The sequence below is a fragment of the Hyperolius riggenbachi genome, chromosome 2, assembly GCF_040937935.1.
Source record: "Hyperolius riggenbachi isolate aHypRig1 chromosome 2, aHypRig1.pri, whole genome shotgun sequence".
NCBI classification, from domain to species: Eukaryota; Metazoa; Chordata; class Amphibia; order Anura; family Hyperoliidae; genus Hyperolius; species Hyperolius riggenbachi.
In genome coordinates this window covers 91,699,067-91,712,830 of record NC_090647.1, presented here as the reverse complement: position 1 = coordinate 91,712,830, position 13,764 = coordinate 91,699,067, and the positions used below count along the sequence as shown (strand labels likewise).

The 13,764-nt window shown below is 43.4% G+C and overlaps 1 protein-coding gene across 1 annotated transcript; it reads left to right on the top strand.

The window, feature by feature from the left end:
- Positions 1–159: 159 nt before the first annotated feature.
- On the top strand, positions 160–13,472 carry ZAR1L (zygote arrest 1 like). Its single transcript, XM_068265024.1, has 4 exons — positions 160–851; positions 3,353–3,445; positions 9,388–9,462; positions 13,244–13,472. Exons 1-4 carry the CDS (start codon positions 294–296, stop codon positions 13,385–13,387), a joined length of 870 nt encoding a protein of 289 aa, XP_068121125.1. The 5' UTR covers positions 160–293; the 3' UTR covers positions 13,388–13,472.
- Positions 13,473–13,764: the final 292 nt, after the last annotated feature.

The following is a 13,764-nucleotide window of genomic DNA, read 5'->3' as shown; positions in this document are numbered from 1 at the left end:
GCTGCTGCCTGGTAACTGCTTGCTGCTGCCTGGCAACTGCTTGCTGCTGCCTGGCAACTGCTTGCTGCTGCCTGGCAACTGCTTGCTGCTGCCTGGCAACTGCTTGCTGCTGCCTGGCAACTGCTTGCTGAGCACACAGCTCAACAGCTCGTGGAAAAGAGGCCTAATAAATGCTGATTAGAATTGGGACACTCTTAATTGCCAGGAAATGCAATTGATTGGCCCAGTTCCATGCTGCTGGAGTGGATAAAGCTGAGTCTCCACCCTTCTCCTGCAGCTAGATACATTTAGATATGGCTGGGTTTATGTATTCTCCCTACAACACATATCAGAACTATGGGCAGACTTCTTTGGCTCCACAGCCTCCCAGTAGGACAAAGCAGGCTGCCTGGAAGTCTGGGAAGAAATCTGAACCTGCAGAGTACTTGGATAATCTGCAGCGAGCCCAGCTGAAGGCCATCCTGTCCCAGGTGAATCCCAATCTCACCCCACGCCTGCGTAAAGCCAATACCAAGGATATTGGAGTCCAGGTGAACCCACGGGTGGACTCTGGGGTGCAGTGTTCCTTAGGACCCAGAATCCTGCGCAGACCCCCTTCTTCTGTATCCAGTCCAGTCAAGCCAGAGTCTGTGCGCTTTGGCCGCCCACTGACTGTCTATTCCCCAGTGGTGGAACGCCGCCTCCTATCCTTGCCACAAGGTGCCCCTCCAGGCAACCCTGGCTTCAGAAGTGGCCAGACTCGGGAGACGAGCCAGGACCGGGGAAGTAGGAAAGCGATGACTGTGGGGAACTGTGAAGATGCCCTAGACCAAGAAAACAGCAGGGAGGATCTCAAGAAAGCTGCCTTCCAGGTATGACTTCAAAGAACAGTAATAGTGCCTAGCCATGTTCCAAATAAATCTCACCTGAAACAGCTGTTTGGAATTGTTCTGGGTGCCAGTTTGGGAAGCTGCTGTGCAGACCTGCTCATTGGTGGATCCATTAGGCAGAGGCTGTTAATGTTAAGATATATGCAATAGGGTACATACACACATCCAATTCTGACTAGCAGGGCCGGGCCGAGGCTGGAGAGGCTCCAACCTCAGGGCGCAGTGTAGGAGGGGGCGCACAATTCATTCAGTTGTCATTCCCAATTGTGTTTGAAGCAGAAATAAATAAGAAAAGGGGATACATGGCAGTGACTGCAAGTCAGATAACTAGAGATTAAGGTATTAGGGAGGTTGGGGGCCATGGGGCGCCTCTTAGTCTAGTAGCAATCAGTGTGTGATGGCTGGGGGGGAGGGATGGAGGGGCGCACTTTGGTGTCTCAGCCTTGGGTGCTGGAGGACCTTGTCCTAGCTCTGCTGACTAGCACATTTTACCACTTCTGTGCAGTATGCGGGCAAATAGTTTGAATATTAACAGAATGGCCATATATCAGTAAACTATCAATTGCGGAAAGACTGTTAACATTCACTATTTTTTTATTTTTTTAATTTAGCTTGTGTAAAGAATGCAATAGTGTACATTCTACAAAAAAAGTAATTCATGATGAAAAAATTACTTGTAGTATGGAGCCTTTTCAGCTGTTTGTGGGACTTTAGAAAGACAAACTTTTACATATTTACATTGTGTAGGTAATCTCTCATACTATATGGAAGTACTAAAATTGGTGTGTATCCAACCATTGACTTTTGCATGAGACTATAATGGTTAATGAGGTGCTAATTCAGTCTTGCACAATGCAAATTATATGCACCTTTGAAAGCCATACACATTGGCTATCATTCATAAAGCATTCCTGCATGAGGTAATGCTGAGGCAGGGAACACACTTGACTGTTTTCGTGCGCGTTTTCTGCACAGAAAAACTGAGAACTCATGTTAATCAATGGGCTAGTCCACACTTACTGTGTTGTTCGCACGCAGAAAAAAAATGACATTCTGCATCCTGATTCTGCACATTTTGGCAGTTTCCTCTATCATTTATATCAGTTGCTGTGAAAAAACGTGCGCGTTTTCCTGCATGGAAACACACTTGGTGCGCAGATAAACTATGCAGAAAAACGCGCGCGGAAAACTGAAAGTCAAGTGTGTTCCCTGCCTGAAACCAGCTGACTTTACCAAACAATTAGCAAAGTGTCAATTCATAAAAGCTGTTACCACAGGAAAAGCTGAAATTCCTGAGCAGTGAGGTAAATTGCCACCTTGTGCGGTGATTATCTCAACACATGTCACTAAATGTCAATTCATAGATTAAAGCAGGTGGTATTGGGACGGAGAATACTGCTTGCTTTGAACAAGTGATAAGGGTGTGGATAACAGCAAAGTTAATGGGGACAGATCTCCCAGGCGGCAGCAGCAAGAGCAGAATAAAAAGGCTTTCCAGAATACCCCAGGCTGTTTTTAACCTCTTGGATACATGTTTTCATATATATTTTTTTTTATACATCAAAAAGCCTGCATGTGTAACATTTCTAGAAATTCTTCCAAGCTGTGGCAATTAAATAGATTGTTTAGAAAGACTAATAGACAGGTTCAGCGGAGATTCAGGGCAAACGGGCAGTTTAAAAAAATGCACATCTAAAGGGAAGTTGGGGATGTTTCTTTTATTGTAATGCTGTCTCTGCACGGAGAAAATGTATCAACTCAGGCAGCTTCTCATCTTACCGCCAGCTTAGTTTGGGAAATCACCGAACTTCTATTGCAACTGTAAAATTTTTTATCAATTAGCACAGTCTAAAATACAGAATGTGGTATTTTCCCGCCCGGATTTTTTTTTTTTCACAGAACATACTTTTCTGAATGATGGCCTTTGTGAATGTCAATTCACAAAGATTTTTACCACATTTGAAAACTAAAATTACTGACTCCTGAGATGAATGCCTCATAAATGTAAATTTTTGAATAGAGCATGCGTTAAAACAAGTGAGCTGCTTGGTATTTTATCTCCAAGCTGGAGCTGTTGGCAGGGTCACTGCTTTGAGTCAAACTGGGAAAATTTCTCAGGATGCCTATTCTGGCTGCTGGGCCCCTCCCTTCCTCTGAGCACAAGTTACTCGGGCTATGAGGAAAAAAAGCTTTGGGTGGTACTTTACAACTGTGTGGTTTGTACATGGTAGAATATGCTCCGCCCACAAAAGCATGCAGGGTCTGACTTGAATAGTTATAGGATATGTACACACATCTAATTTTGACTACTTTTACAATTTCCATGAAGTAGGACCAATAGATTTTGAATACTAGGCAAACTCTCTCATACTACATGGTGGTAAAATTGGGCAGTAATTGGCCAATCCAAATTGAATGCATATGCACCTTTAGAATGCATTCCAGTTACTGGTGGTAAACATTTTGCATCCATTTTCTTTCAGTTCCTAGAACAGAAATATGGTTACTTCCACTGCAAAGAATGTAAAACCCGATGGGAGAGTGCTTATGTCTGGTGTATTTCCGGGAGCAATAAGGTGAGGAAACAAGAATGTATGCAGTAGAAAAATCATGTCAGATGCAGCATGCACCAACTGGGTCTGCTGCATCTCCCTGAGATAACTGTACATGGACGGTGTAACTAGGTCTGCCACATCTCCCTGAGGTACTCATATGACTCTTTGAACACAGCTTGATAAGGCAGTCATTGGGCTCTATTCACAAAGTGTTACCGCATTCGGTAATGCTGAAAACAGCTGATTTTACCAAACTCCTTCCAAGTTACAATTCACTTAACCTATCACCGCACACAATCAGTTTCCAACTAGTGAGGTAAATTACCGACTTGTGCAGTAATTACCTCAGGAAATGTCAAATCTCAATTCACAAAGATTTCCGCACTTCATTTAACAGCAAAAAGTGTTTGGTAATTTTCTCCAGCTCACAGCAGCTGATAACTCGCTCTCCCCATGCTGTCTGTGTGGTAGATTTGACAGCCTTTAGGGAGAGCCACACAGCCTGCTTCTCAGATTGGATGCGACCGGGATGCAGCATATCTAAAGCTCCCTGCCTACTGCCCTGCTAGAAGGCTGGTAAGTGATACTTACCTACCAGGGCTTAGTGAATTGAGGCAGGTTTGTTCGATAAATTACCGAACTTCTGCCTCATGCGGAAAAAGCTAAAAATAGTGAATTGAAAGTGTAAAATACCGAATGAGGTATATTACCGTCCAAAATTATTTTACCAAACTGCCCATTGTGAATAGAGCCCGTTGTAAGATCTGCATGCCCATCCCTAGTAAGGTAGGCAGGGGGATTGGCTGTCAGGGTTAGATGTGATTGTTCCCCAGCCCACCAAACTAGCACTGTGTCCCCATTGGCAGGGACAGCTTCACAGAAGTTTTGCCCAATCTGTCCAAATCTAACACAGGCCTCCATAGTATTAAGCTGAGTACACACGTACGATAACGATCGTTCAAAAACGAACGATGACAATCGGAACGATAATCGTGCGTTCAAAAAGTGTGAACGATCGTTTTTGTGAACGATAACGATCGTTATCGTTCAATCGGACCGATCCAACCCGGCGGATTTTTTCGAAAGATAATCGTTCAATCGTTGCAGTGTGTACAAAGATCGTCCGATAACGCATGTTCTTATTGCCTGTCATAACGTCACTTCCGTTTGCGCACGCATTTTTTTATCGTTCGTCGTTCAGTACTTTATACTTATATCGTTCACGTGTGTACACAATCGTTCATTACGAACGATCTTTTCAGTCTAATTTGAATATCGTGTAAACGTCACGAATCGTTCGTAACGAACGATCTTTATCGGACGTGTATACGAACCTTTAGACTTTGTTCCCATACCTCCCAACTTTTCGATAAGAGGGAGACTTTTAAGCTAGGTCCTCCATGCCTCAGCGGCACCCCTATATACACCTAGTCATGCATACCATAAAGAATTAATAGGTGAGAAGTGTAGTGTCATAATTCAGATTAGTGTCATACTTCTGTCAACAAAATTTAGTTTTAAGGTACGTACATACAGGATCTTAAAAAATTAGCATATTGTGATAAAGTTCATTTTTTTTCTGTAATGTACTGATAAACATTAGACTTTCATATATTTTAGATTCAAATACACACAACTGAAGTAGTTCAAGCCTTTTATTGTTTTAATATTGATGATTTTGGCATACAGCTCATAAAAAACCCAAATTACCAATCTCAAAAAATTAGCATATTTCATCCGACCAATACAAATGTTTTTAAAAAAAGTCAACCTTCAAATTATGTTCAGTTATGCACTCAATACTTGGTCAGGAATTATTTTGCAGAAATGACTGCTTCAATGCGGCGTGGCATGGAGGCAATCAGCCTGTGGCACTGCTTAGGTGTTGAGGCCTAGGATGCTTCGATAGCGGCCTTAAAGGAGTACTGTAGGGGGGGGGGGGGGGGTCGGGGGAAAATGAGTTGAACTTACCCGGGGCTTCTAAGGGTCCCCTGCAGACGTCCTGTGCCCACACAGCCACTCACTGATGTTCCGGTCCCCGCCTCCGGTTCACTTCTAGGATTTCAGACTTTAAAGTCCGAAAACCACTGCGCCTGCGTTGCCATGTCCTCGCTCCCACTGATGTAATCGGGAGCGTACTACACAGGCACAGACCATACTGGGCTTGTGCTCTACACTCCTGGTGATGTCAGTGGGAGCGAGGACAGGGCAACGCAGGCACAGTGGTTTTCAGACCTTAAGTCTGAAATTCTAGAAGTGAACTGGAGGTGGGGCTGAAGCATCGGTGAGTGGCCGCGCGGGCACAGGATGTCTGCGGGGGACCATTAGAAGCCCCTGGTAAGTTTAACTCATTTTCCCCCGACCCCCCCCCCCCCCCCCCCCCCCCTCCTCCCCTCATCCAGAGTGTTGGGTCTTGCGTCTTTCAACTTTCTCTTCACAATATCCCACAGATTCTCTATGGGGGTTAGGTCAGGAGAGTTGGCAGGCTAATTGAGCACAGTAATACCATGGTCAGTAAACCATTTACCAGTGGTTTTGGCACTGTGAGCAGGTGCCAGGCCGTGCTGAAAAATGAAATCTTCATCTCCATAAAGCTTTTCAGCAGTAGGAAGCATGAAGTGCTCCCAAATCTCCTGATAGCTAGCTGCATTGACCCTACCCTTGATAAAACACAGTGGACCAACACCAGCAGCTGACATGGCACCCCAGACCATCACTGACTGTGGGTACTTGACACTGGACTTCAGGCATTTTGGCATTTCCCTCTCCCCAGTCTTCCTCCAGACTCTGGCACCTTGATTTCTGAATGACATGTAAAAGTTGCTTTCTTCCGAAAAAAGTACTTTGGACCACTGAGCAACAGTCCAGTGCTGCTTCTCTGTATCCCAGGTCAGGTGCTTCTGCTGCTGTTTCTGGTTCAAAAGTGGGTTCATGCTTCCATCTGCTGAAAAGCTTTATGGAGATGAAGATTTCATTTTTCAACACGACCTGGCACCTACTCACAGTGCCAAAACCACTGGTAAATGGTTTACTGACCATGGTATTACTGTGCTCTATTGGCCTGCCAACTCTCCTGACCTGAACCCCATAGAGAATCTGTGGAATATTGTGAAGAGAAAGTTGAGGCGCAAGAGCCAACACTCTGGATGAGCTTAAGGCTGCTATGAAGGCCCAGGATGCTTCGATAACACCTGAGCAGTGCCACAGACTGATTGCCTCCATGCCACGCCACATTGAAGCAGTCATTTCTGCAAAAGGATTACCGACCAAGTATTGAGTGCATAACTGAACATAATTATTTGAAGGTTGACCTTCTTTTTTTGTTTTAAAAACCCTTTTCTTTTATTGGTCGGCTGAAATATGCTAATTTTTTGAGATAGGAAATTTGGGTTTTCATGAGCTGTATGTCAAAATCATCAATATTAAAACAATAAAAGGCTTGAACTACTTCAGTTGTGTGTATTTGAATCTAAAATATAAGTCTATCAGTACATTACAGAAAATAATGAACTTTATCACAATATGCTAATTTTTGAGAAGATCCTGTACATCCAACTTTTTTTTTTTTTTTTTTTTTTTTTTTTTTTTTTTTTTTAACCAACTTGTCTTCCGACTTGTCGTTTGAACAGCAAGTTGGACATGAGCACGCGCAGTCGAGCGATTGAGAACAGCCGGTTTGCCCGATCCTCTCAGCAGATCTGTTGGACCAACTGTTTGTACACATTTATGGACCTGACAGTCAAACGACTTCTAATCGTTTGTCCAACTAATAGACATTCAAACAGTTGTTTGATCAGTCGTTTAATCTAGTCCATTGTTCTATCCAGTTCATTGTCCGTTATCAAATTGGTTAAATGACATGTAAATTAGCATATCAGCCGCTGTGGTGTTCAGTGTGTACATGACATCTGAATGACTGGTTTGCACTTCAAGTCGTTCAAACGACCAGTTTAACTGACAATCATAAAGTTGGACGTGTACACAGCTTTACAGTAGAATCCCTTTATCGGGAAACTCCAAGGGATCAGGCAAAGTAGTTTACTATATCAGAGTTGGTCATACATTTGTATATTTATACAAATGCAGTTGCTGAGGACTGAGTTTACTATATCCAGAGGTTTACTATGAGATCCTACTGTAATTATAACTATGGATGTCTTTCAATGCAAGGAGATTCTACTGTAGCATCAAAAGATTGAAGCACACATGAACTGAGGGATATGGAGACTGACATACCCATTTCCTTATACATGATTGCCTGGCTGTCCTGCTGATCCTCTGCCTCTAATATCCGGAGCCATAGACCCTGAACAAGCATGCAGATCAGAGGTTTGACTAGATTAGCTGCATGCTTGTTTCAGGTGTGATTCAGGGCCCGTTTCCACTTGTGCCGTGCGAATTGCCGTGGTAAAAATTCGCATGCGGGTGCGAATTTCGCATGCGGGTGTATGCGAATTTTCGTGAATGATGCTGTATGCAAATTTAACCATGGCAGTGCTGGTGTGCATTTCCATTGATCTCCATGCGTATTCGCATGAAAATTTGCATACCAAAGCCGCAGGCGATTTCCCTATTAAATACATATCGGCGATTCGCATGCATTCCACACGCAGGCGAATTCTGAGGGCTCTGCCGTGCAGAAAAATCCTGCACAGAAAATGCTCAGGAAAACTGACAAGTGGAAACAGGCCCATCCACTTGTATTGGCTGTGCGAATCTGCATGCAGGAAACGCATGCAGATTCGCGATAGTGTAAACGGGCCCCTAGACACCTAATGCATGCAAGACTGCCAGGCAACTGGTATTGTTTTAAAGGAAATATGGCAGCCTCCATATACATCTCACTTCGGGTGTTCTGTTCAATAGGGCCAGGACCACAAGGAAACTTCATCTCTGTGGATGGAATTCTTGTGGCACCAGAACTATTACTTTAAAAACACTTAAGTGAAAAATTGATGTAACAAATTCGTTGTGTAGTACAGATAATTACTACATTAGTAGCAAAGAAAATATTCTCATTTTCAGTTAGTTTTTTTTTTTTTTTTGAATAACATTGCATCATTCTCCAATATTTGCAGTTTACACACTACTCAGCATTCTGAATGATTTTACAAAGCCGGCTAGTGAACTTTAGAACTGTCCTCTGCAGAGAAAAATAAATTGCAACAGTTGAGATAACAAGCTTCAGACAGAGCTTACTGCGACTTTGAAAGCGTGGAGCTCAATGGCTTTTGCATCGATAACTGGAGTTTCTTAACTCTTCCTGTACTGGAAACAGTATTAGACATGTGTCTACTCCTAATGTTCTATTTCTTAGCTGTACTACACATTCAAATCCTCAAGTTTTTCACCTCAGAATTCCTTTAATTACTTGCTGCCTGCGCCATGCCAATTGGTGTGAATGCAGTGGCAGCCCCAGGACCACTCCACGCCAATTGGCAAAAATGACTGGGAATGGGGCTAGCAGGAGATTGCGCATGCATCTCTCCTTGGGAGGCAGAGCTCCACTCCACCTTCAGTTTCCCAGTGGCGATCGCCGCTCGGAGACTGTTAGATGGTGAAACCGCCATCTATAAACATTGTACAGTGCTGCGATCTACAGCAGTGCTCTACTGGGGACAACCATGTGACTCGGCTGTCCCCCTGGCAGGCACAAAAGTGATCAGCTGGCAGGGAGAGGGATATAAAATGGTAAAATGTATTCAAAAATTAATGTTTATAAAAACTGGGGAGCGATCAGACCCCACCAACAGAGCTCTGTTGGTGGGTAGAAATGGGGAGGGGGAGGAGGAAATCACTTGTGTGAGTTGTGCGGCCCTGCAGCTAGGCCTTAAAGCTGCAGTGGTGCAATTAGTACAAAATTACCTGGTCACTAGGGGAGTTTAACACCGCGGTCCTCAAGTGGTTAATAAGGATTGTGCAGTTTAGTCACTGTACTGACATTGTTGCCATTAAATCTTCAGGTTTATTTTAAACAGCTTTGCCGCAAATGCCAAAAAGAATTCAATCCGTACAGAGTGGAAGCAATCCAATGCCAGGTAACTATCTCCTCCATGCTTTGCATGCTGGGTTTGTAGTGTTTGATGGTCTCTTGTGATGCGTAACACTTTGAGGTGCTGAATTCTAAAGCTGCAGAATGTTGTGAAGTGCCCACGGGTAGATCACAGCCAGATGGATGAGGGATCTCAACCAACGAACAATCCTTCCCTGAGCCACCTGGCCAAATCCTGCAAGCAGCATTTGTGCCGTCATGAGCGAAAAGGATCACGGCAAAACCCAGGTCAATGAGATTTAATACAATAAGGCAGTCGTTCAAAATGAACGATTGCTGCTGGTGGCATGCATTGTGAAACGTTTTCATGAATTTTAATTAAACAATGTTGCATGATATTGCAGAAGAAAATTTTGTTGCAAATTTTTTTTTTTTTGAGAAAAATCTCGTTGTGTATGGGCCTTTAAAGGTGCCCATACATTAGAACGAATATGGGCAGATTTGACCGAGACAAAATTATCTCTGATCGAATCTGATTAGATAAATTTGTCTCTAATCGAATCTGCCCATACACTACAGGCCGATTCCCACATGAAATCAGGGAATCGTCCGAGCCGCCGCTGTCCGCCCTGCCACGGCCCCCAAAATGTATAAATATATGTAGTGTAGTGCATTTATACATTACCTGTCCTGTAGCAGCTCGCCAGATCCATCCATCTCGCTGGGTAAGCCACATACACGCTAGCGGCGCATAGTGTCTGACGTCAGCCACTATGCTCCTTCGTGACGTCAGACATAGCGCCTGCGTGTATGCAGAAACCCGGATATGCAGGGAAACTGCGAGGAGGCAGACACCAGACAAGTAATGTATAAATGCACTACATTTAATACACTGCGGCAGCATCGGGTTTCGTTGTCTTGTCGCTCGTTAGCAATTTGGGCGCCATACTGCCGTGCACCTGACCAACCACGGCCCAAAATTTTCCGACCATGTGTGATCGACCGTGCGGCAAATTTCTGTCCCGAAATTGGTCACTTTATTGTTAGAGCGTGGACTCTGCAGCACTAATTTTCATCCAATTCGATTGTAATAATAAAGTTGGTTGCCTAGTGTATGGCAACCTTAAGATGGTCACCAGATTGACCATCAGATCCCTATCTGATCATATCTATAGCTGCCCACACACTAAATGCAAAATCTATTGAAATTCTCCCCTGGGTATTGGTAGCAAGGCTCTTGCATGTCCTGCCAGCGGTTGTCCAGCCTTGTATTAATATGCTTGGTACAGTAGATTCACTTCTGTCTAATCCTGCCATGTCACCTCAAGTACACTTTACATTTATTAAACTACTGCACAGCTTCCATTGGTTGGGATTTCTAACATTTGGAAGACTCCACCTCCACCCCAAATTAGTGTTTGGATTTTATCGTGTATTGCTCTCTTGAGACTTGTTGAGAGAATTTTCTCACAAATGACAAAACTGATAAGTTCTTGGTCAACAACTGCAATTATGGAAATTCTCTATCCTGAAGTTTTTTAGAACCTGTTGGTGTAAAGGGAACCTGTGGCAAGACCTATGGGGCAGACATAACTTATTTTATTTTAAACCATGCACATTGTCTTGCTGTGCTGCTGTTCCTCTGCCTCTAATGCTGCGAATACACTGAGTTTTTTTTCTTGGCAGATAGATGGCTTGATATCCAAGAGGTCCAATCTGATTTAGATCGTTTTAAGATAAATTTTCTCATAAGCGAATGCAAATTGATCGTCCAGTAAATCTGCCGGAAACACTCATTGGGCTTGATTCACAAAGCTTTTTCACCTGTTTTCACCTTATTTGTTACATGTTAAAGCTCCCAAAGAGCAAAAATATAATTAAGGTAAAAGTAATATTGAAAGTTAACCAGGAACAACTTGCTTTGTGTATTTAGCTTGTAAATGTGCTGAAAGATTTGTTTTTATTAACTGGGTGGTATGAGTTTTGTGAATAGAGCCCATTGTGTATTCCCAGCATACTTGTATAGCCATAGACTCTGAACAAGCATGCAGATGTTTCTGACAAACTGCTGTCAAGATAAACTGGGGGCACCTATACCTAGCTACCTGTACCGAGGGATTTTGCTTTCACACTGCAGCTATAACACACGGTGCAAATTGTCAGGTGCTGAGCAATCTAAAACGGTGTGCGCACTTCATTACAAGTTTGCTTCAGGCAGGGCTGGATTTAGGCCAAGGCCACCTAGGCCATGGCCTAGGGCACCACAGGAGCAGATTAACTGGTGCAGCATTTGCAAGCTTGCAAATGCTGCAATGCAGGGAAATCAGGCGAGTGCCTGACCATGGTACTCTGCTGCTAGCCACCACCTTGCTATCTGTGCACGTTTGCATTTTGGCCACGACTATGGAGCATTGGAGACAGAAAGAGGAAGCTTCTACGCTAGAGATGAGCTGATGGCTGCTGCGGTGTGAAGGTGAGCTGGCTACCCATACTGAAAGGATGAGTCGAAAAAGGAGGGATTAAGGGAGTTATCTGGCTACCTATACAGGAGGGAAAGAGGGGGGGAGGGGTAATCTAGCTACCTATACTAGAGCAAAGGGGGGGGGGGGGCATCCGTCTACCTATACTGGGGGAGGGGTTCATCTTGCTACCTATACTGAAGGGGGGGCGGTTGGTGACAGTGACCTTGTGTGGCAGAGTACAAATCTGGCCCTGGCTTCAGGCAGTAAAAAGGCTAAAACTGGCCCTGGAGTGAACTATGCTTTTGGACACTGTTGTGCTGTTGGAAATGGCTATTTCCTACAATGCAACAAAGTTCATAGACAACTACTGTGGGAGGGTTTTTTGCCACAATATCAGCCATACAGATGTCTCATCTGTTTGAGAAAAGGGGTATCAGCTACTTATTGGAATGACGTTCATTAAAGTTCCTCTTTAAAGAGACACTGAAGCGGAGAAAAATATGCTATAATGAATTGGTTGTGTACTATGAATAATTACTAGAAGATTAGCAGCAAAGAAAATATTATTATAGTGTTTTTTCTAACATTGCATTCTATAATATGTGCAGATTACACAACACTCAGCATTCAAAATGAGTCTTTCAGAGCAGTCTGTGAAGTAATAAACTCTCCTCTAGCAGAGGAAAAGTAAACAGTTCAATTACAGTTGAGATAATAAAAGTCAGATAACAGCCCTCTCCACGACTAAGTTAGTCGGAGAGCTTAATAGCTTTTTTGCATAGAGATAACTCGAGTTTCTCAACTCTTCCTGTACTGGAAACAATTAGACTGATGTATCTGATCTTAATGTTTTTTTTCTTAGCTATACTACACATACAAATCATATCATCATTTTTTTTTTTCGCTTCAGTGTCTTTAACGTCTAGCCAAGAGATTGAAACAAAAATCGTGTATGAAAAGGGAAGCTTCTGGATCTTCCAGAGACTTCCCATGTCCTTGTTGCCCCATCATTGCTGTGCACGGACCCCTGGAACTTATCCACTGAACTTATTGGCTGGTGTACTGGTGCAACGCCTGATTCCAAACTTCCAGAGGGTCCCAGGCTGCAGTGGTGGCCTTGGAGGATTTGGAGGCTGCCCCTCCCCTTTTTTTTTTTTTTTTTTTATTGGAAAACTTCTTTATTTTTATTAGCATCTACCTCAAGTTTACGTCAACACTTGCACCACTTGATTTCAGTATTCAGTCTTTTTTTTTTTTTTTTTTTTTTTGTCCACTTTGGGAAGTAACTTAATTGCATGCACAGTCTCTGCTACAGAATGTTATGCTACAGAGTTATTCCTTCTCATCCTGCATTTATTTTTACAGGTTTGTGCAAAGACTCGCTGCTCCTGTCCACAAAAGAAAAGGCACATAGATCTGAAGAGGCCCCACCGCCAGGAACTGTGTGGCCGCTGCAAAGACAAACGGCTGGCATGTGACAATTCCTACAGCTTTAAGTATATTGTCTGATGTGGAGCACTGCTTCATAACTAAACACGTTGCACTTTGGAGTTACTCGGCGTTGAAATCTGGCTTATGACCTGGCACTGGCTTCTGGAATGTTTTTGTATCTGTTTTTGTACTGTTGCAATTTTTTGTGTACATTGTAAATAAAGATTCTTTGACAGTTTACTCAAAAGGACAGTACTTTTTCACCCAGCTAAAGATTCCATTTAAAAAGTCTGGATAGTGCTTAGTGAGAACAATGGACCTCAATAATGCCTATTAATTGGTCCTATAGACCTCTCATGATGCCTGCCCACCACTCAACCCTGGCCATAACATTTTTTAAGTAACTTCACTTTCATGGCCCCTTCCCCAATCCCCCCCCCCCTTTTTTTTTTTTT

Excerpts from the sequence above, each read along its gene's own strand:
- ZAR1L (XM_068265024.1), top strand. The coding sequence starts at position 294 with ATGGCTGGGTTTATGTATTCTCCCTACAACACATATCAGAACTATGGG. Across the intron at positions 852-3,352 it reads TCAAGAAAGCTGCCTTCCAG|TTCCTAGAACAGAAATATGG; the intron begins GTATGACTTCAA and ends ATTTTCTTTCAG. Across the intron at positions 3,446-9,387 it reads GTATTTCCGGGAGCAATAAG|GTTTATTTTAAACAGCTTTG; the intron begins GTGAGGAAACAA and ends TTAAATCTTCAG.